The sequence below is a fragment of the Euleptes europaea genome, chromosome 3, assembly GCF_029931775.1.
Source record: "Euleptes europaea isolate rEulEur1 chromosome 3, rEulEur1.hap1, whole genome shotgun sequence".
Taxonomy (NCBI): domain Eukaryota; kingdom Metazoa; phylum Chordata; class Lepidosauria; order Squamata; family Sphaerodactylidae; genus Euleptes; species Euleptes europaea.
Genome location: NC_079314.1, coordinates 77284436 through 77306751, shown reverse-complemented (window position 1 = coordinate 77306751; position 22316 = coordinate 77284436). Strand labels below are relative to the sequence as shown.

The 22316-nt window shown below is 43.8% G+C and overlaps 1 protein-coding gene across 3 annotated transcripts in view; it reads left to right on the top strand.

Annotated features, from left to right (window-relative positions):
* The window catches only part of LIN7A (lin-7 homolog A, crumbs cell polarity complex component), a 47505-nt gene extending 27322 nt beyond the window's left edge, over positions 1-20183 (top strand). For 2 of the 3 annotated variants that reach the window (XM_056847004.1, XM_056847002.1), the window contains exons 3-6: positions 6594-6665; positions 15513-15722; positions 17921-18126; positions 20103-20183. In XM_056847004.1, the coding sequence (XP_056702982.1) occupies positions 6594-6665; positions 15513-15722; positions 17921-18126; positions 20103-20127 (513 nt within the window). In that variant the 3' untranslated portion in view covers positions 20128-20183. Of the gene's footprint in view, positions 1-6593; positions 6666-15512; positions 15723-17920; positions 18131-20102 lie in introns of all 3 variants that reach the window. The other variant, XM_056847003.1, reaches the window with a different exon arrangement.
* The last annotated feature ends 2133 nt before the right edge of the window (positions 20184-22316 follow it).

Genomic DNA, 22316 nt, shown 5'->3' with positions numbered 1-22316 from the left:
GGTAGTTGTGAATTTTCTGAATTGTGCAGGGGGTTGGACTAGATGACCCTGGTGGTCCCTTCCAACTCTATGATTCAAAATATAAGAAAATTTAAACATATAAAAAGCACACACATTATCTGTACAGGCATCAGACTGAACAAGTTTATAAAGAAAATGCAAAAAAAAATTCCAACACTAACTCTAGACATACCCTACAAGTTGTTATTAGTATAGGTTATTAAATCTTGAGGTTGTGTGTATGTTTTAAGTGCTGTCAAGTCACCTCTGACCTAAGGTGACCCTATGAATTAATGTCCTCCAAAACGTCCTATCACTAACAGCAGTTTAAAAATTGTCCATTGCTTCAATTCTCTGGTTTAGAGGTTTCGCTCTATTTTCCTTCGACATGTGATCAAGGATGGAATCCCAGTATAAAAGCTAGCCCTTCGTGGTTTAGCAAGCAGAAGAGCAAACAGAGGAGCTTCTCCACTGTGTCCAGAGGATTTGTAATCTCCCTTTTTGGGACTCAGTCCCCTCTCAGGGGTTATTCTTTTCTTTCTGACCCAAAAGGAGGAGATACAGTTTAGCTTTTGGCTCCCCCAGTCTCTACTGCTAAGTGTGACATCCTGGCTAAGGTGATCTATACTAAACCTTTTGTTCCACACTGGCCAGGGCCATCTGCCTAACTAAGCACAGAATGGCTCCATGCTTGGGAGAGACTTGTCTCCTGTAGTTTTCCTTTTGCCAGTCTTTTACCAGCATTAATGCTTGTGGAATATGTGTAGAATCCAGCACCAATTATTGAAATATTGAGATCAATCCTAAAATGGGGGGAGTCATTCATCCCCATGAACCATTAATACCACACTATCCTAATAAATCATTGTACTCTCAGAGCACAGATGTATTTTGCTTTTCTTACTCGGGCTAATTGACAGTAATTAATTTATTTACATTATTTATAACCCGCCTTTCTCACTGGGACTCAGGGTGGATTACACAGAATAAGACGATACAATCAACAGGTTGGGACATTCAGTAAACAAAAAATAGGATCTGGGTTGTAGAACCAGCCAGAAATCTAAAAAACAGAACTGAAACAAAGCATAAGTGTTAACATGACACATTAAATGATGCAAAATTACAATTTGCAGCAAAATATACACAGCAGTATAGACCGCAGTCCCTAATAATTTATTCAAGTAACTTTGTGAATTGTTTTGTACAGTGCAACTCTATTGCCTGTGTAAAAATGTCCTCTTGAATAATAGTTTGCAGAAAGCCATGAGAGTGGGGGCCTTCCTGACCTCTTCAGGCAGGCCATTCCACAACATGGGGGTCTTAGTGAAGAAGGCACATATATGGGCAGTTGTTGATTTGGCCCACTTGCAGGTTGGCACCTGCAAAAGGTCCTCCTCAGAGATGTTGTGGCAGACCATAGGGGGAAAAATGATCTCACAGATATGAGGGTCCAAGGCCATGAAGGGCTTTGCATGCGATAGCCAATACTTTAAATTGAGCCCAGTACCTGACGGGCAGCCAGTGGAGTAACTGCAGAATGCTCCCGATAATAGCTGAGCTGCAGCATTCTGCACCAACTGAAGTTACCAAATTAATTTTGATGAGAGACCAATGTAGAGTGCATTCCAGTAGTCAAAGCTCAGTGTCACCATGTCATGGATTGAGGTGGCCATATCAGCCATATCAAGGTAAGAGACCATTTTTTGAGCTAGGCTGAGTTGGAAGAAAGCCTTCTTTTGCAGCTTCATTAACTTGTTTCTCCAGCAATAATTTTGGCTCCAGTATAACCCCGAGGCTCTTAATTGAGTCGGTAAGGGTCAGCTGAACCATATCAAAAGTGAGAAGCATAATATCCTTCAAGACCTCTTCTTTCCCTATCTTTGGGTAGTGCAGGAGCCTACTTCATATCAGATAAACACACTGAGTACTGGACCTAAACAGCTTTTTCATTGCATCTTACTTAATTACCCTCCTTACTAAAGCACTCATCCCACAAGGCTTTCTCCACACCGGTCCCATGATCCTCAGCACAAGCTTGTAGAAATGCAAGTTTAACCTACCACAAGCAGCCAGTGTGGTCTTTTTTAGTGTATTTATGACTATGCAAGGGCTCTAATTGGCATAGAAATCTTCCACTGGATCCAACCCACAGGGCTTCTTTATGTTGATCAAGAACAATGCACCAAGATGCGTTTTTTTAATAACAGTAAAAAATTTTGTTCCTCTTCTCCCCCCCCCCCACCACAAAAAAGGCAACATTTTATTAGTTGGCCTTTTACATTGTTTATCCAATTGTATATTATGTAATTAAAAGTGTCATAGCTCCTGAGAAAGTTAAATAAGATTCACTTCATTGCAGGTTGGGATTGTTAATGAGTCATCATCTTCACTGCATGAGGCAGAATGACACATTGCTTACTGCATGGCTTCCAATTGTTCTGACAGCTGGTGTAATGATGCAGATGTTTGTCTCCAAGGGAAGCTGCTAACGGTGTCCCAGTGGAAGCACAAGACTGCTTTCAGATTAATGAAAGAATAGCATACCAAAGCTCTCGCTGCAAAAAGTGACAAATTTTATATTTATTCACATTAAGTTTAAAATCCTAAAGCTGTGTCAAATAATGAGCCAACATTTTTTTTTCTGCAAGACTTTGGAATCAATGCAGCTGTTTTATATCAGGCCAGAGCATTAGCCTAAAAATATACATACTCAATAAGCAGATACGTATTATTTCAAATATTTGTTAAAGTAAAACATTTCTCTGGTATGCATCAGACAGATTTTCTTAAATATCGAAAGTGTAACTCCAGTGCTTGAAATACTTACTACTTTTCTGAAACCAGTTAGCTGGTCACATATTAATTGCCCCTCTGTTCTAATGCTTTTCCAGATGCATTTTCTCTTTGATGCACAGATCTTGAAGGTCTGAGAAGCAGCTTTTAGGAAGGGGTAAATGATATTAAAGATCTGTTCACCTTTGGAAAGGTTATAAAAATTGAGCTTAGACTTTCTTCATTCTTCTGTGCAGTCCTCCATTGGGGCTGCCAACCAGAGGTTTTTCTATAGTTCTATCAGTAGGGGTAGAATAGGGATTGACATTCTCTGACCATTTTCAAAGTACAAGATACATAAGGTGGCTTCACCCACAACATCTTCTGGAGAGCAGCAAAATTCCCCAGGCTGCTGCCTATTGATGCCCCAATGTAAAAGACAGTGCTGGCTCCCTGAGCTGAGCCATGGGAGCAATATGCAAGCTTAGCATCACAGGGATGATGATGATGATGAAGAAGAAGAGTTGGTTTTTATACCCCACTTTTGTCTGCCTTTAAGGAGTCTCAAAGTGGCTTACAATCACCTTCCCCTCCTCACAACAGATACCTTGTGAGGCAGGTGGGGCTGAGAGTTCTGAGAGAATTGTGACTAGCTCAAGGGCACCCAGCAGGCTTCATGTGGAGGAGGGGAACAAACCTGGTTCTCCAGATTAGAGTCCGCCGCTCTTAACCAGTACACTACCCTGGCTCTCTAAGCAGGTTGATTCAAAAATAAGTTCCACATTACTTCCAGAAAAGTGTCCTTTGTGTTGCCCTGTGTGTTTTGTTGCCAGTGAATAGCACAATAGAGCATCAAACTGACACTCAGTTGCTTTGAAAATTAATTGATGGGCTCTTACATTATTTAAACATTGACATTTTTTCCTTATGAAGTAAACACTCAAGGGAAAGCAGTTGTAACCTGATTATTTATCACACCAATGAGCCATGGATCATTAATTTAGATCTAAAATGCAGAGGGTGTCTGGTGATGATTTAGCATTGGATTATAACCCTAGAACTACAATTTCAAACTTAATAAACATACCAATAGGCATCTCCCATACATTATTAAGTTTGTATATTAAGTTTGACATAATTGATTGCAGTTCAGCTGAATAAAATTATAGAAGATCCCAAAAATAGAAAGAGCCTGATGGTGTGTTGTGCACAGCCTGCAGAATGTGGAATTAGATGCAGGGTTCCCAATATTGGCACAGAGGACCCAGAGGCATGATTCTACAGTTGGCTTTCTGTTGCAGGAAATACCACCTTTTTTGCCACTATCAGGAGACAAAGCTATTTTGCCCCAGGTGATGATTCTAGTTTTTAAAAATTGATTTGTAGAATGTGGTTGTGCAAGTCTCATAGAGATTCGTTGGTTATTTTCTGTGATGTGAAATAACTGATGTGCCCACTTCTACCCCTACCTATACAATGTTGTAAATAATCTAAAAAGGAAAAAAAATAATGTCTATGGAAACTCTGCCAAGACTGAAGAAGTTTCATATGCTGGGAAAATATGTGTTGCATCATTTAAGGCAGTGATAGCGACTTGGGAAACACATGGCATTTGGGCATGCCTCTTGTGGCTCTTCTGGGCACTGTTCCCCAATATGACACCTTCCCCATTGCCTTTTTTGCATGGATGTTTCCATCACAGTCACCCCTCTGACAACTTTGGGTCTTTGTTTCAATTATGCATGCCGTTTCTAACCATCAGAGGTCACCTCACTCTCCCCCTGCGTTTCCTTGCATTTTGCCCACATTTTCAAATTCGAGATAAAACAGGTCCCTGAAAATGTGGGCAAAATGCGGGGAAACGCAGGGGGAGAACGAGGCGACTTCTGGCCATTGGAAACAGCATACCTGATCAAAACAAAGACCCAAAGTAATCGGAGGGGTGATGATGAGGGAAACACCCATGCATAAAAGACCCATGTTTCAGGAAAGTGGGCAAGGCCCTTGCACAGTAGGGCTTGTGGTTGGCAGGTAGTTCCTACCTTGAAACAGCCATTGCCAGGGGAACAGGTAAGCTGCAATCCTCCCTGAAGTGCAGGCCTCATGCCAGGGATAGAAGTAAAGGTGGCTCTTTTAGGTGATGTTAATTGTGAATGTGGCTCTCCATGAGCTGCAGTGTGAGTTCGACTGATAATTTTTTTACCATAAAAATAAATAATTATATTTCTTATCTATGTATGTACGATGAGCATTAGAAGAAACTGGACAGTCCTGTAGTCATAAGCTATAATTTATCAGGCAGAAAACTGCACTGGCGGTATGAGCATGCAGTAGAAACAGAACAGATGGCCATGAGGTCAGAGCAGGTTTAAAACCTCCTGAGCTGCAGTAGGGTGTCTTTCACTACAGTTCTTAGCTGCTTTCAGTTCAGTAACTGGTACTTTTGCTAACTTGAAGATTCTTTTTTCAGTACTAAAGTTCAAAGTAACATGGGAAACAGGCAGGTTTTTTCCACAAGAAAGGGGGAAAAGGTGGAGCACTCTCTGATTAACGTTAGAGCATGTTCTTTTTATGGCCCAAGTAAAGGGAAGAGCTGGTATACCTTATATGTTTCTCTCAGCCTTGCACTTATTAAAGGCACAGGAGAAATCATCAAGGGGAGGTACCAGCAACCTTCTCTTTATCTCTATTTGGGGGGAAAATATCCAGAAAAGGAATATTAAGAACACTGCTTTGTTCTTTATCTCCTTTTATCTTCTAATTGCTGGAGTTCGCAATCTGCCAATAAACTCAACTTTTGAGAATTTGAGAACAAGCTAGGCAAGGGAAGGCCAAAAGTGAGTCTGGGGACCCTGAGTCACTCAGGGCTCCCAGCCATGTGCACATGGTGTTTAAAGGGTGCCTTTCATGAATGTAGCTCAATCTTTTTGAGCCTGCAAGCACATTTGGAATTTTGACATGGCTTGATAGGTGCAGCAACAAAATGGCTGCCACCAAATGGCTGCCACAGCAAGCGGAGCCAGCCACTAAATGATCTTTACTTCTGCATACCCCCGTCTCCTTCCACTTTTTCATTTCTGTTTAGTTAGCAAGATGTATGTTCCAGTGCAGGGTAGCGAATCATGCAGCATTCAACAAATGAAACATCTGCAACTAACCTAAATGCTTACAAAACATCTCTGTAAGTGGCAGGGGAGGCCGGAAAGTAGAATTGCCACTTGTTTAGTGATAAAACAGGTTCCCATATACTCCTCATCAGGGAACTGCACAGGCTCCAAAGAATAGTATTTCTCTCTCTGCATCCCACCTTTTCCCCCCTGAAAAGCTCAGAGTGGAATGTTACCCTCTCAGCAGCCTAAAGATGTAGTTTAATCTGAGAGATAGTGGCTCATGCAGAGCTAAGAGATAAGTGGGAATTTGAATCTAGGTTTACCACATTTACCTAGTACAACCCAATGACTACGGTAATTATATAGAAAATGATACACATACAGGGGGAAAGAGGCAGCATGATGCTCATCACTGATCATGTCAAACAATGTTTGGCAGTGATTGAAGGATTACATTGTTACAGATAACAAATGTTGACAACTGAGTTCTTAGAAGTTGGTAATATCCACAATAGCAGTAGAGTCATGAAAGTTGGGCAGTTTGATTGTGCATATCAGATTCTGCTAAGGATCCTTGGAAAAGGAACATATGGTGCAATGAAAAACTCCCAGGATACTAAACTCATCTAGTACATTGCACACCTAATTCTGTTAGAAGTTTTGACTGGTAATGAAATAATTTTTTTCTTCTGTTTTTAATAACTTTAGGTATACCAGTATATGCATGAAACCATAAGCGTCAATGGCTGCCCGGAATTCCGTGCCAGGGCTACTGCAAAGGTAGGACATGTGCATCTTTAAAAATACACACTACTGAAGTGGCCTAGTAATTGACTGTGCGCGTGTGTGTTTCAGGTATTCGTGTGTACACTGTAAGAAAATTTAGACATCAGTGGCAGCCCAGAGTCTAGAACCAGTGCTTCTTCCAGGTAACAATCATAATGGAAAATTCAACCTTTGTGCTGCTTCTGTAGCTTAAGAAAAGAGAATGCTTTATAGAGTTCAGAAGTGTGTGTGTGGGGAGGGGAGTCAGCTTCCAGATCGGATCTACCAGTTCATTGGCGTGGCTTCTGTGCAGTCCCACATGGGTACTGCGCACGCGCAGGCCAGCCACAGAGATCTTCTGGAAAGCTCTAGAGCTTCGGCTCGCTCGCGTCCCCCTCCCCTTCCAGGGCTCTTCCCACCCTTCTGGTCATGTGATAGGGGAGGAGCGAGCGGCCGTCCCTCCAGTTCTTTCTTCGCCGCCGCGGGGTTAGAACGGTTTTTTGGTTAGCTCTTAGTATTTCTTGCGTCATCACAACTCAGTTATGATGGCCCTTTTCAAGAAATGCTCTTCTTGCAGCTATAAAATGTCGCAACTGGATGAACACGATAAGTGCATCTATTGCTTAGGGGAAACCCATAATGCAGCGTCCTGCAGGCATTGCAGGTCGCTCTCTCACCGTTCCCGCCATGACAGGGAGTTGAAGCTTAAAGCTCATTTATATGAGCAATCTCTCTTTCCTATGCTGGGAACATCTTCTTCTAAGACTTCCCCTACATCGTCCTCAAAAAAGAAGACGGAGTCTCCTGGTTCTAAAAAATCTAGCGAGCCTGTAGCGTCGACCTCTGGGTCCAAAAAGGTATCCGGCAACCCTCCACCCATTGAAGGTGAGCCGGCAACCCAGACTTCGTCGGCACCCAAGAAGGATTCCATCTCGAGGAAGTCGACATCAAAAAAGAAATTGGCGTCGGACCACTCGCCCACTTGCAAAGTCAGGTCGGTACCGAGGAGCACCTCCGCTTCCAGAGCAGGTTTGGTACTGAAGAACGGGTCGGCACCGAAGGATGTAGTTACACCCCTTTCCCCTTTGACTTTGCTCAAGGGTGTACCGGTAGCTACACTGCTCCAGGACTAGACATCCATGACCGCCACCTACGCTCTCCGAGATCTGGTGAGACCCGCCTTTCAACAACTTCCTTTAAGGGATGTCGCAGCTGTGCCCCATCCAGAGGTAGGGAGTCCTTGACCAGGGGAGGTTCTAATTCCCCCAAAAGGAAGAGATCCCCCGTGAGGAACAGATCTACTTTTCGCCATCGGATCATGACGTTATTGTCATCCCGGACTTCTAATCTGATTCCGAGCTCTGCTCTCGCCACTCGGTGGACTCTCATCGGAGTGACTGTTACCGCGCGTGTCGGTACTGGGACCAGAGGGGGAGCTGCTCCTGCTGCCGCTCCCGTCCCCGCCTAGACAGAGGGACACCCAGCACCGGGATTCACCTCGGCACCGAGACTCGCCCAGTTCGAGAGAACGGCAGAGAGATTGCTCTTCGCTGAGGAGCTACGAGCGGCACCGACGCTCTCATTCTTCTAGACGCCGAGATGAACGGCGGCACCAAAGCCCGCCTGGATCGTGTCAATGCTCGACGCCAAGGGGCCGCTCCAGATCCCGGGACCGGGCTGCGCGCCCATCGACGTCAAGACCCTCCACACGAAAGGACACTGCCCTTCCGTCGAGGCAGGTTTATCACCGTGATTCTGCTGACTCAGAGGAGGACTCTAGATCATCCCATAAGGGCTCGGAGACGTCCTCCTGGCCATCCCCTGAAGATGTTGTGGGTGATCCATTCCCCGTTTCCCCCTCAGAGGACATCAGGGGTTATAATGAGCAGCTAGCCAGAATGGCTAAGGCTCTGGGGCTTAAGGTAGATCCAACATAATCTAGGGAGAAGGATCCTATAATGGATGTCCTCTATACTCCTGACGCTGAACCCGTCACCGTCCCTATGGTCAAGGGCAAAAGAGGGGTCGCTCTTACTAATTGGGCCAAGCCAGCAACATACCCATTGATCCCCAGAAAGGTGGATAACTTATACCGGGTGCAAGAAGGGGAAATCCCTTGCCTCTACCAACACCCCCAAAGCAGCTCTTCCCCGCCAGGGGAAAAGCAGGGTCTCACTCCTCTCCCTCCGACAAGGAGGGTAGGAAATTAGATCTACTGGGCCGTAGACTATATTCAGCAGGATCTTTGGGCTTACGGGTACCCAATCACAGCACCTTAATGGGGCGCTACCAGATGCTATTGTGACCGAGGTGACCAGAGGTGACCGAGGAAAAGATCCAAGTAGCCAAAGCCATGCAAGCAGAGGGCTACAGACTAGGTTGCCACCAGTTGTATGCAGCAAGGCATGCTGGGGATGCTGCCAGTAAGACCTTGGCATCTAGTATAGCGCTATGCCATTTCTCCCGGCTTCACTCCTCTAACTTGCCCCAAGAGGCCAAGAACAGATTGGAAGACATGCTGTTCGATGAACGTGCACTATTCAATCAGGCCTCTGATGAGTATTTCCATAAATTCAAGAAAGATAGAACTGTCGCAAAGTCATTAGGCATTATGGCTCCTCCGTCATCAGGCTCTGCCTTTTGGCCGAGATACAAGCCCAGACAAAACCCTTCCTTTTACAATAGGGGTTACCGGTTTACTCCGTACCAATACTCAAACCAGAATAGGCAGAATTTCCCTACCACTGAGCAGAGACGTTTTCCTTCCAAGGCCCGGGGAAAGAGGGGTGACAGATCCCCCCAGAATAGACCCAACCCCAAGAAGGGGCCCCAATGACTAACCGCCCATGTTTCTGGGCTGCTGGCTTTACGTTTTCTAGACAGGTTGTCTGCGTTCCATGCAGAATGGTGCCTCATTTCTTCAGACAAATGGGTTCTGTCCATAATAAAAAATGGTTATTTCTTGGAATGGCTCGATCGTCCTCCTTCTTCCTATCCACCTTTGAGGGATACTCAGGCTCCCCAAATACTGAAAGAGGAGGTGGCACAGTTGCTTCATAAAGGGGCTGTCAGTCAGGTCCCAACAGACCAACGAGGGAAGGGATTTTATTCTTCCTACTTCCTCATGGACAAAAAGGGTGGTGGCAAGAGGCCCATTTTAGACTTACGGGATTTGAATAAGTTTATCCGAGTTCAATCATTCCCGATGGTGTTGATCCAGGAAGTAGGGACACTGTTATCCCAGGGCGTCTTTTTTGTGGTACTGGACCTCAAGGATGCCTATTTTCACATAGCCATCCATGACTCATGCAGGAAGTTCCTTCGGTTCTCCTGCGAGGGCACCCATTTTCAGTACAACGTCCTACCTTTTGGACTCGCTACTGCCCCCAGGGTGTTTACAAAGTGCGTGGTGGAGGTGATTGGCCACTTGGCCTTAAAAGGGATCATTATCTTTCCCTATTTAGATGACTGGCTGGTGGTGGGTTCTTCCCCCAACGAAGTCAGAGACAGCGTGGACCAGATTCTGCAACTTCTAGACAAGTTGGGACTGATTGTTAATGATACGAAATCTAGGTTGGAGCCCACACAAACCATTGAGTTCATTGGGGCAGTGTTGGACTCCCAACAGGCCAGGGTGTTTCCCCCCCTCCAGAGGGTACGGGCAATCCAGTCCATGGTGGAAGCCTTTCAATGTACTAGGTTCCAGAGAGCAATCCGGATACAGAAGCTGCTTGGATTGATGGCATCCACCACTGCCGTAGTACCCCTGGCACGACTGCAAATGAGACCACTACAATTATGGTTTTTACAGCATTTCAGAACGAATATAGACAGCCAGATGAAGATGCTATCCATCCCCAGGGCAGTGGTCAGGTCCCTGAGTTGGTGGGGAAGGGACTTCAGTTTACTGGTGGGGGTCCCTTTTGGGGTACTATCTCACGATACCCAGTTGTTTACAGATGCCTCCCTAATGGGGTGGGGGGCACACTGTGGTCAGTTGCACACTAGGGGGAGATGGTCCCAAGAGGAGACTCAACTTCATATCAACCTGCTAGAACTCAGGGCTATAAGATACGCTCTGATTTCTTTCGCAGGGACGCTACAAAAACAGTGGATTCAAGTTGCCACAGACAACGTGAGTGCAATGTACTACGTAAACAAACAGGGTTGTACAGGATCGTGTCAACTCTGCGAGGAAGCCATCCTCATTTGGGAGTGGGCTGTTCAACATGGCGCATCTTTAACAGCAATCCATATCGCAGGGCAGTCAAACATAGTTGCCGATGCTCTCAGCAGGGAAGCAGGCAGGCAACACGAGTGGTCCTTAGACGATCGTATTCTGGCACGGATCATAAACCGCTGGGGCGTTCCCTCGGTGGACTTGTTTGCTACAGGGGAGAATGCAAAATGCCACATCTTTTGTTCAAGGGCGGCGTGGGACCCGCGCTCAGTGGGAGACGCTTTTCAGATCCCTTGGACAGGGGGCCTGATGTACGCCTTCCCCCCAATCCCGTTGGTTCACAGGGTGGTGGGGAAGATTGTGGCGGAGGAGGCTCAGGTAATCCTGATAGCCCCATTCTGGCTGAAAAGGCCATGGTTCCCAATGCTGTGGAAACTGGCCCGGGGGCGGTTCTGGGAACTCCCCGTCACCCCAGACATGATTTCAATAGGGAGCGTGTGGCATCACGATCTGGCATCGCTCCATTTGACAGCCTGGCTGACCAGGTAGGGGGGGGACATCCCCAGCAAGGTCACTGAGGTACTGGTAGCGGCCAGAAAACCCTCCACTAGACGATCTTATGCTAGTAAATGGAGAGAATTTGAGATATGGGCATTGGGCAAGAGACTTAACCCCAGTTCATGCCCGCTACCCCAGGTTCTGGAGTACCTCCTGGCACTTAAGGAGAAGGGATTAGCGAACTCATCAGTGAAGGTCCACCTGGCAGCCATCTCGGCGTTGCATGATGGGATGGGAACTCGGTCCCTGTTTTCTCACCCCTTGTGCAAGTGGTTTTTTGAAAGGTCTCAACAATGTCTTCCCTCCGGTTAGGGCACCCTTACCGCAATGGAATCTTACCAGAGTTCTGTCTCAACTAATGGTCAGGCCTTTCGAACCGTTAGCTTCCTGTGCCCTGTACTACCTTAGCTACAAGGTGGCGTTTTTAGTGGCCATTACTTCGGCCAGGAGGGTCAGCGATTTATCGGCTTTGCGCCATGACCCTCCGTTTTTGAAGGTACATAGTGATAGGGTGGTCCTCCATACCAGTATAGATTTTCTTCCCAAGGTTGTGTTGAAATTGCACACATCTCAGGACATAGGGCTACCCACCTTTTCCCCCAATCCCAGTTCGGAGAAAGAGAAATGCCTGCACACGTTAGATGTAAGACGGGCACTTCTGTTTTATTTACATAGAACCAGGCAGTTTCGCAAGGACGATAGCTTGTTTGTTTGCTTCTTCGGCCCAAAGAAGGGCTGCAGAGCTTCGGCTCAGACCATTGCCTGGTGGGTTACCAAGGCCATTTCCTTCGCTTATCAAGTGGCAGGTAAGGAGTGCCCTCTCAATTTGAAGGCGCATTCCACTAGGGCTATGGCAGCCTCGGCTGCTTTCCGGAGCTCTGCCAGTTTGTCAGATATTTGTAGGGCTGCAACTTGGTCCAGCCCAGCCACTTTAGTACGCCATTACTCTATGGATGTTGGTGCCTGCTGTGATTCTGCAGTGGGGGTGGCAGTCTTAAACACAGTTCTGTAGGGAGTTAATAAAGAATGGTGTTAGTTTGCAACCTTACTCCCGCCTCCTGTGGTTTGTTAGCATACTATTCTCCAATGTGGGACTGAACAGAAGCCACGCCGATGAAAAACAGTGTTGCTTACCTGTAACTGTTGTTCATCTAGTGGTCTTCTGTGCAGGCACACATCCCTCCCTCCATCCCCGCTGTGGGTTGCTTCCTTACAGGACAATTCTGCGGCGGCGAAGTGGAGAACTGGAGGGACGGTCATTCGCTCCTCCCCTATCACATGACCAGAAGGGCGGGAAGAGCCCTGGAAGGGGAGGGGGACGCGAGCGAGCCGAAGCTCTAGAGCTTTCTAGATGATCTCTGCGGCTGGCCTGCACATGCACAGTACCCATGTGTGCCTGCACAGAAGACCACTAGATGAACAACAGTTACAGGTAAGCAACACTGTTTTTCTTTGCGCATGGTCAGGTGGATCCAACCAGCTTTTCTGCTGATGAAAAAGGGAGGGTGGGTCCCCTTTGGCTACCCAATGAGGATATGCTTGCAAACATGGGACCTGCATGCCGAAAAGCCATGTGAGACAGGTGCAGTAGTAAAGAGGGTAATTGGGTCAAAACAAAATTGGTTGGATCCACCCCACTGACTACTGGTGATCCTGCAACTGAATTCTCTATAGTGTTTCTTTTTTTCCTCACTGTATGTGGCCTGGCCTAGGGCTAGCTCAGAAGTTACTTCAAGAGTTCTGTTAGCAGATGTGCTGAGCACACACCACTTTAATAGGATAGCAGTAGCTGTGGGCATTCGTCATGTCTGAAAAACAAGCTACCAGTCAGTGAAGTTTCATGAAGGCTCCTTACAAATCCATATAGGTTCTCTGTATCAAGAACGACTATGCCCTTTGTACTAAATTCTGAAATGCACTTTTGCATGTTCACTGTATAGAAGCAACACCATGGTGATGTCATCATGGAATAATTCCTTTTTTTAACCCTTGATAAAATATAATGCATTTTCTCTGCTTAGATAAGGAAGGGTAAGTATAAATACGGGATAAAGATAAATACGGTGGCAGGGACAACTAGGAAAAAATTTTGAACTCCTGACAATCACGTACATACCATCCAAAAAGGTTGTTCTTAGTAAATCAGAACAATAAATACTAATCTTCCTTCTGTTTTAGGGCTTGTGAATGAATTCCACTGGTTTTGAACAGAGATAAGCCAAGATTTAATGCATAGGAAACATTATAGCATTGAAACAGCTAGAAACACTCATTCACAGAGCGCTTTAAAATTAGTTATACCTCTATTCTATAAATTTATTCAAGTAAAAGGTGCCCATCTTGTTATCTGCTAAAATGTTGCCATTATTCTTACGTGGTTTCTGCTTGACCTGAACACTGCAAATATTGGAGGTTTATCATCTCTTGCCCTAGACAAGGGTTTTCTAGATTGTTTCCACTATGGATGAATGCAGAAATTACCAACCGTGGTACGGTTAAAACAGGAGATGCCTCAAGAAGATTTGCCATTCTCATTTCTTATTCATATAGAACAGCAGGATTGTAGAGCAATGTTTCGATATCACAATACTTCCGGTTTTTTTCTGGGCTGTCTGCATTGCATCTTTCTTGTGCATTTATGTTTGACATTTAATGCCTGCATGATAGCAAAAATTTGCATGATGACCAGTTTTGCATATATAACTAAAATTATATTCATCTGTTAAGCATAAAACCCTATCAGAATGTTGAACTTGCCAAGAGGTCTAAGCTGTAGGATCTCGGGCCAGATCCAGCAGACCCTAACTCTATTCCCATTGACTTCAGTTGGGAAGCTAAGCATGTGCTTGAGTCTCTTCCATTGAAATAAATGGGACTTTGGCTAGATTGGCCTTATATTTGTAGTCAGCAATACACAAAAATATATCACATACTAATAAGCAGTTACTGTTTTTTCTGCAGCCCTGACCTAGATGGCCCAGGTTAACCTGAACTTGTCAGATCTCAGAAGCTCTTAAGCAGGGTTGGCCCAGGTTAGTACTTGGATGGGAGACCACCAAGGAAGTCCAGGGTAACTATGCAGAGGCAGACAATGACAAACCACCTCTGAAAATCTCTTGAGAGGTCACCATTAGTCGGCTGTGACTTGATGTCACTTTACACTCATGCACGTTTTTTCTCTGTTATTTCCATAATGCAAACCTACTGGTTTGCTCTAAAAAATTAAGGGATGCCACTAGTTTTTTAAACAAATAATGTAGTCCACATGTTCTACCTTATTTCATCTGTTGTTATAGTGAAAGCTTTTCTAAAACTCAGTCAACCAAAGTTATTAAAGTTCCACGTTCAAAATATTTACTAAACCAACAGTACAATGCTAACTAGTTACACCAGATGCAGCTCTGCTTAACATTGCACAGTTACTCACTGTGACCCAGTCTAGTGATTCAAATGCACACACAGGTACACATATTCCTCGTAAGTCTTGAAGATTGTTTGATGCATGTCATTGCTAGCATGTAGCTCCACGTATGCATTAGAACCTGCAGAGTTTGGGAAATGAATCAAATGTTATTTAAAAATGTAAGTGCTTTCCATGAAAATTAACTGGAAAATAAGCAACAGCGTTTCTGTCTTTCACAGCAGTCAATAAGCATTTACGCTCATAAATATGCAGGTGTTGCAAGGAGGTCTAGAGAACATAGGGGAATTTTTCACTCCCCTCTAAAAATTGCTTTTAGGTGTGAAGCTTGAATGCACATACGGAGTTCCATTGCCTATAAAGGCTGTTCCAGTGCAAGGAGCTGATTTGTGCTTCTATTCCTTTTCTATGCCTGGAACACATTAAGGAGAAAGGGACATCCACATGTGCCAGAACTCTTTGCACATCGGGATTTATGCACACTAATTACTCTGCTAGCACATAAGTAGGCATGGAGGCATGGAACACACATTTTCTAACTTGTATATATCTATGCTTTTTAATCAAAGGGATAATACAGTATTTATAAATGACACATAAGAAATCAAAATATGGCTTTGTGTGAACGAACCTGTCAAACAAAATCAGCAAATGTGCTTCTAATTCTGCACTGTGTATTGCTAAATATCTCATTTTCTTCCAGGCAACAGTTGCAGCCTTTGCAGCAAGTGAAGGCCATTCACACCCTCGAGTGGTAGAACTGCCAAAGACTGACGAAGGCCTTGGTTTTAATGTGATGGGGGGAAAGGAACAAAATTCTCCTATTTATATTTCTCGCATAATTCCTGGAGGAGTCGCAGAACGGCATGGAGGACTCAAACGCGGAGACCAGCTGCTTTCTGTTAATGGAGTGGTACGTGCACACTCCTCACTGATTTCTGGTTTCATGAGTTTTGCTTGCTCAGATCTCTTTTGAAAGGGAAGTTTATGGTTCCCTTTAGGGATTATACTGTAGGACAATTTCAGACTTTTTATGGATACGAAGAAATGTTGCAAGAATTGTACCAGTCAAGAGAAAACTCAGAGGGTTTACAGTTGTGAGTCCTTAAGCTTTCTCTTGACTGGCACACTTCCTGAAAAATCACTTCACATCCAAAACCAGTCTGAAATTGTTGTTCTAAAGGAAGCTACAGTATTATCCCTAAACGCATCAGTCCTAAATACATTTATATTTCAGCAAGTTCATTTTTTTTAGTGCTTCTAAAACATTCTTAGCAACACAGACTGACACTTAAATCTTAATAACATAATTATCCCAAACTAAATTCCATATGGTATTTATTTCCAAGTCAAAGTGTTAGGTGTTAGGATGTTGGGCACGTAGGGACTGCTCTAGAAGTAGCAGATGGACAACTGCAGTTGAAATGCCTTGAGGATTACCATCTTATGCCGCAGACGTCAGACCAATTAACCCATTTCATTCAGTGGAATTTCCTCATCCGTAAATGAGTTCAATGACCAGATATAAAGGTGAGCAGGGCTCCTGCATTTTTACAAGTTACATAAAAGAGGACATTTCTGAAACTGCAGCTTCTCGCCCATGCAACATATTAACATGATGGGCTTCACCTGCCAATATGCCACATCCTTCCTGACAAGAAAGAAAGGGCACACCATCACCATAGAATTATGAAAATATACATGTTTGTACAATGTATCAGGTCCAAAAATTAATATAATCACACAAATGATTATAGAAACAATGAACAATGTAAATGACAAACTCTCCCAGTCCTATTTTTCAAAAAGATATAACAGTGTGATATTGCACATCATGGGCAACATCTTTCCATCAATGTCCAGAAGGCACACAGAGTTTTCCTACATTCCTTTCCTGCAGCTGTTTCCAAACCCAGAGTGATCATTCTTGAGGTTGCAGGCTCCATGCACATAATATGTGGGCCTGAATGAGGAGAGAGCAGGGGATGAAAGCATCCTCTTTTTCAACAGAAGGAAGAGCAATTCCTCCTCTTAGTTCTCCAACCCTCCAAACCCAGCTGTTTCTCCATGCAATCCTATGGCCTGGGGAGAGATCTTTCCAGGGGTTGGAAGGGGCTGCAAAAGCAGAGAAAAATGCAGTAAAACAAGACATTCCATACTGCCCAATGTCATTCAGTGTCATGTTTGAAATTAGTCTAATTCAAGTAACTTCGTGTCCTGTACAACATGTAAAAAGTCCTAGTTGGAAAATCATTATGTGCCTCTTAAATTCAGAAGGGTCCAAAAACAAATCAGTCCTAGGATAATGAACACAGTGGCCTTTTATGCGCTTTTCCCTCGTGATCACCCCCCTACTTCAGGGCTTTGTTTTAATTATGCATGCATTTTCCAACTGTCAGCAGTCACCTCGCTGGCCAAATCCAGATAAATTATCCGATTTTGTTTGCCCTGTCCTGTTTTCCTTCTATAATGTGCATGCTTCTCCACAACTCTCTACTGCTTTCCATTTCATCTGGGGACTCCATTTAATCTTTGAATCTAATGCATTAACCTTGAACTTATTTTGGTGCCCTTTAAACTTCTAACCCTAAGCAGCTCCCAGGTGACTAGAGAAACACCTGAAGTACCTGGACAACTTCCAAAGTAAAGCGCTCCAAGAGATAATGCTTAGGAACATATCTTTATTTTAAGGTGATGTTCTGCTACTCTGCAGCCCAAAGCACATCTTCGTTGGAAGCAAATTCCCTTGAAGACAGTGGTAGTCACAGCCAAATAATGCTTTTGCAATTCCTGTATAAGGCTTATTTTACATGTTATGTTTCATTTGCTATACAAGAATATTGAAACTTCATGTGGGCCACCCTGTTTTTACAGTGGGAGTGCATCGTTTCCGCTGAGAAGTCTTTGGCACTCCCTGATGATTTCTGGGCTACTGGAATGGTGTTTTCTATCCCAGTGTTGCATTCAGTTCTGTTGCCTTCCCTCTTTTGCTTAGCCTATGAACTGGTGCAGTCAGAGGGGAAAAGGATCAAGAAAGCCTCTAAGCCTCACAGCAGCTCAAGAGCCTTCTGCCTGCTGTTTTAAACCTGTATTCCCGTCTTTTGTATTCAGAGTGTGGAAGGAGAACACCATGAAAAGGCTGTGGAGCTTTTGAAGGCAGCTAAGGACAGCGTCAAGCTGGTGGTGCGCTACACACCCAAAGTGCTGGAAGAAATGGAGGCTCGCTTTGAAAAACTGAGGACAGCACGACGCAGACAACAGCAACAGCTGTTAATTCAGCAGCAACAGCAGCAAAATGCCCAGCAAAACCACATGTTGTAGGTGAGAGTGTTCATTGGTCTTGCTTTGAGCCTGCCCTTGAAAGGGACGCAGCACATCACGAGCATTTGAGATGCTCAGAGCTGCTTCATATGTTCTTAACAGTAGTGTGGTTGCTGCCATTCCATGGGGGCTTCCCAGGTGGTTCCTGATAACACCCTCAGTTTCTACCCACATAGTTGGGGGGAGGATCATGCTAGTAAAGTACCTCCCAGTATGGTGGAACCACAATCCAGTAGACAAGGCATAACAGGAAGAAGGGTGAGTGGTGAAAGAATACCATCACATTCAGAGTTTAAATGTTTTAATTTTAAAATTTATTTGTATATGTATACAACACTATCCTCCCCGGTAGGGCCCCAGAGTGACTTAACAACATTGTTCTCCCTTCCACCATATTATCCTTACAACAACTCTGTAAAGGAGGTTAGGCTGAGAGGGAGTGACTGGCCCAAGATCACTCAGCAAGCTGCCATTGCAGACTGGGAATCTTGCATCTGGTTCTCCCAGATCCTAAACCTGACACTCTAACCAGTACACCACACTGGCTTTCTAAAAGAGATCATGTGCAATGGCGACAGGCTTAATGCTAATTTCAACCAAGAGAATTAGGTAGTATGTAAGCAGTCATAAGATGGAGCAATTTCCTGCCAATTCATCCAAACTTTCAACTGCACTTAAATGTCATGATAAGCCATAGTATATAAACTGTGGGTGATGAAATACTTGTTTAGTGAGATTCCTGAATGTGGGTTGCCTACCAAAGTGAAGTTTGTTGGCAAGTAATAAACTGGTATTCTAAACCAAGGTTTGTATGTGGTTTGTTAACTATTGTCTACTGTGTATGTCTGGAAGTGTAAGCAAAGTTTGTAGAACTAAATATGGTACAGGCACATCACAGTTTATTGTGATGTCTGAATGTTGCTGAGTACAGGGACTGTATAGCACAGCAGGCATAAAATTTTGCCAGGGCCATGGCTTACAGGGATAGCATCTGCTTTGCATGCAGAAGGACCCATGTTCAATCCCTGGCATCTCAATTTAAATGGACCAACTGGAAGGTGATGTGAAAGACCTCTACCTAAATCTTGGAGAGCCACTGCCAGTCAAAGTAGACAACACTGACCTTGATAGACCGATGGTCTGACTCAGTCCAAGGCAGCTTCGTACATCATTACATGTTTGCCCACTTAGCTTCAAGCAAATATACACAGTTGCCGTTTCTGTCCTCAGGTGGCTTTTATATGATCCTGTTATACAGCTTCAGTTAACGCTTTGCTGCATTCATCGGAAAATCAGAACTGTACATTGATAATCTTGTGTGCAGAAACCAGCAAGTTGGTTCATTCTTAGGAAAGATTTGCTTTCAGCTCTCTGCCATGGCAATACTTTCCTTTTCAAACAGTCTTCCCCTATAGTTTAATAGGATATGAGAAACTAAGCCAAACCTTAGCTATCACACTGCTCATTTGCATGGCTCTGTCTGTGGTCTTTTATGCATGGCTGTTTCACTCGCTGTCACCCCTCTGATGACTCGGGGACTTTGTGTTGATTATGCATGCCATTTCCGACCGTCAGAGGTCGCCTCACTCTCCCCGCATTTTCGGAGACCTGTTTCATTTCGAATTTGAAAACGCAGGCAAAACGCGAGGAAAGGCAGGGGGACAGCGAGGCAACCTCCAGGGGCCTTTTATGAATGACCCTTGGCCCTGAATGTCCTTATGTTAGGAAATCCTTCCATACAAACAGTATTATCACTGAAGTCCCAGTATTGCACGCCACATAACATCAGGAAGGCTTGGAAAAGGAAAAGATATAAGAAAGTACAGGAAGAAGGAAAAGGATGCAACACTTAGAAGTAGGTCCCTTTTAATTCTGTGGGGCTTCCCTTCTGAATAAACTTGCATAGGAAATCATGGTGCCAATTCCTCAACATTCCTTGCTGTGTCTGAAACTTTGTTTTGTTTCATTGTAGATCGCTCTCTAGAAAGAAATTCTAAACATCGAGAATTCAGCAACTTCACAGCAAAGCTGAGCTTCCTATTCCAACACAGAGTGAAGAAGCAGCAGCAGCACTACCGGCAATGCCACAATTGCATTCACCAGCAAACTGTGAATTACTGCCACAAGAATTGTTTGACAAGCCAACACCACAATAGCCTCTCTCTAGGAGGCTTTTCAGTATACTGAAGTCTTAGGATGAAAAAGGGTTGTTTGACTATGCTCCTGTTGTATGGTAAGATTTTTCAAAATGTAAAAAGTTGTTTTGAAAAAGAAAAAAAAATGATGATATTGAGTATTCATGGCTTCTGAGTGAATGAATGTATGTATGATCTAGTCCTGCGTTCCTGATAATACTACTTCAATGGGAATTTGTCAGGCAGATACAAGGCAGGTCAGTGCCAAGAAAAAGACTGCCCAGAGTTTGTACAGAGTTTGTAGGCCTAAGTACAGTCCTAGATATGCTTCAGGAGGGGGTGTATGTGATTAATTGCACCAGAATGTAGACAGGGATATGCATTTAGTTGTGTATCCTCCAACACAATGTGGATCAACAGCATTCCTGTAATACCTGATGCTGCTAGTGATAGGTAGGTGGTTGTCTCCTTTTGCGTGCAGATCTTCTGATACTAATTGGATCGAGACCTCTTTGTGTGTGTGTGTGTGTGTGTGTGCACACACACATGTGCGTGCGTGCATGTGATGAACTTAAAGCAAAATTGCATCTTTAAATGTTGCCACTTGAAAGTCCCCAATGTATCATGCATAGCTCCTTCACACCTCATTGTTGCAGAGCTGTATTAACCTGAAATCCCATTTATAATAATTCTCCCATTTTTTTCCCTTGAAAGTCGTTAATATATTTATAGAGCATTCCATTTGTAGAAGCATTTAGCTTTTTACTCTTGTGTATCCCTATAGTCTATTTATCAGGTTGGATTCTATCTTTTGTTAGTAGTAAGATATAAGGACCCTAGAACTGTATTTTTAAATATAGATATTGCTAGTATATCTACTATAGCTATTATCCAGAAATCTATAACTGAGTATACAATATATTTATAAGATATAAATATAGATATATAAATATTGTCAGAATGTATTTGTTCCAGAAGTAGGATCTATGCTTACTATATTGCAAATGTTGTTGAGATAATGTTAATGACAGAAAACTTTGAGGAGGAGGCTAGATATAACCAAGTATCTCAGTATTTCTCTATTTTTCAAATATATTCTTTATTTCATTGTTGTTGTTTTTCTAGATTGAATGCACCAAGTCACTTAATCCCACTTTGTTTTCAAAGGAGAGGCAGGCCTCCCTAAGGAACCACATCTGATTGATAAGGTAGTGTTAGTTTCCCTGAAGCTTTACAACCAAGGTCTGATTTACGTCCTCAGAGAAGGGAGGGCAGTCACCCTTTCCTCAACCCTTGACACAGCTTTAGTAGGGAGTCCCCCACTCTGCCCCAAGGAATATTTTGTAGTAAATTTTAATTGTCATTTGTAGTTGATTTTTTATGGCTGCAAACACTCTAGCCCAATTTTGGGCAAGAAAGTAAAATGAAAACATAACTAATTAGGGATCCTACATTAGTAAACTGGACTTCAGACACATGATTCAGTGGTACCCAGTGACTCCCTGGAAACAGAAAACTTGCACAATAATTGCTTGTAGTAGTAGTTTTTTGTTTTTTTGTTTTACTTGCAGGACATTTTTTAATATGTGACAGCATTAAAATTGACACCTGCTAAGTGTAGTTACACTGTACTCAACTATGACAGGATTCTGCCACCTAATTCTGCTGCATTGTAGGCCAGTTTTCATTCTATGGCCATGATTAGTTAAGGAAGGGCTATTACATTCTTCTGCCTTTTATAAAATCAGTCCAGGTTGGTGTAACTTAACTAGTGGCAACTGTCCTAGGTTTCAGCACTGATACCCCATATTCTGCAACTAAAAATGTCATGGATTTAACATGGAACTTTTATACAAAACAAATACTCTACCACTAAGACCAAGAAGTATAAAAGTCTGTATCAACCCTGGCTGTCATCAGGAGAATATGTATGCTGCCATCTAAACCACTTTAATTTGATGGGGTGGGATCCAACCAGCTTCTCTACAGCTGAAAAAGGAAGGAAAGGTCCCCTTTGCCCAGTCCCAAAAGACTATGCCAAGGATCATGAG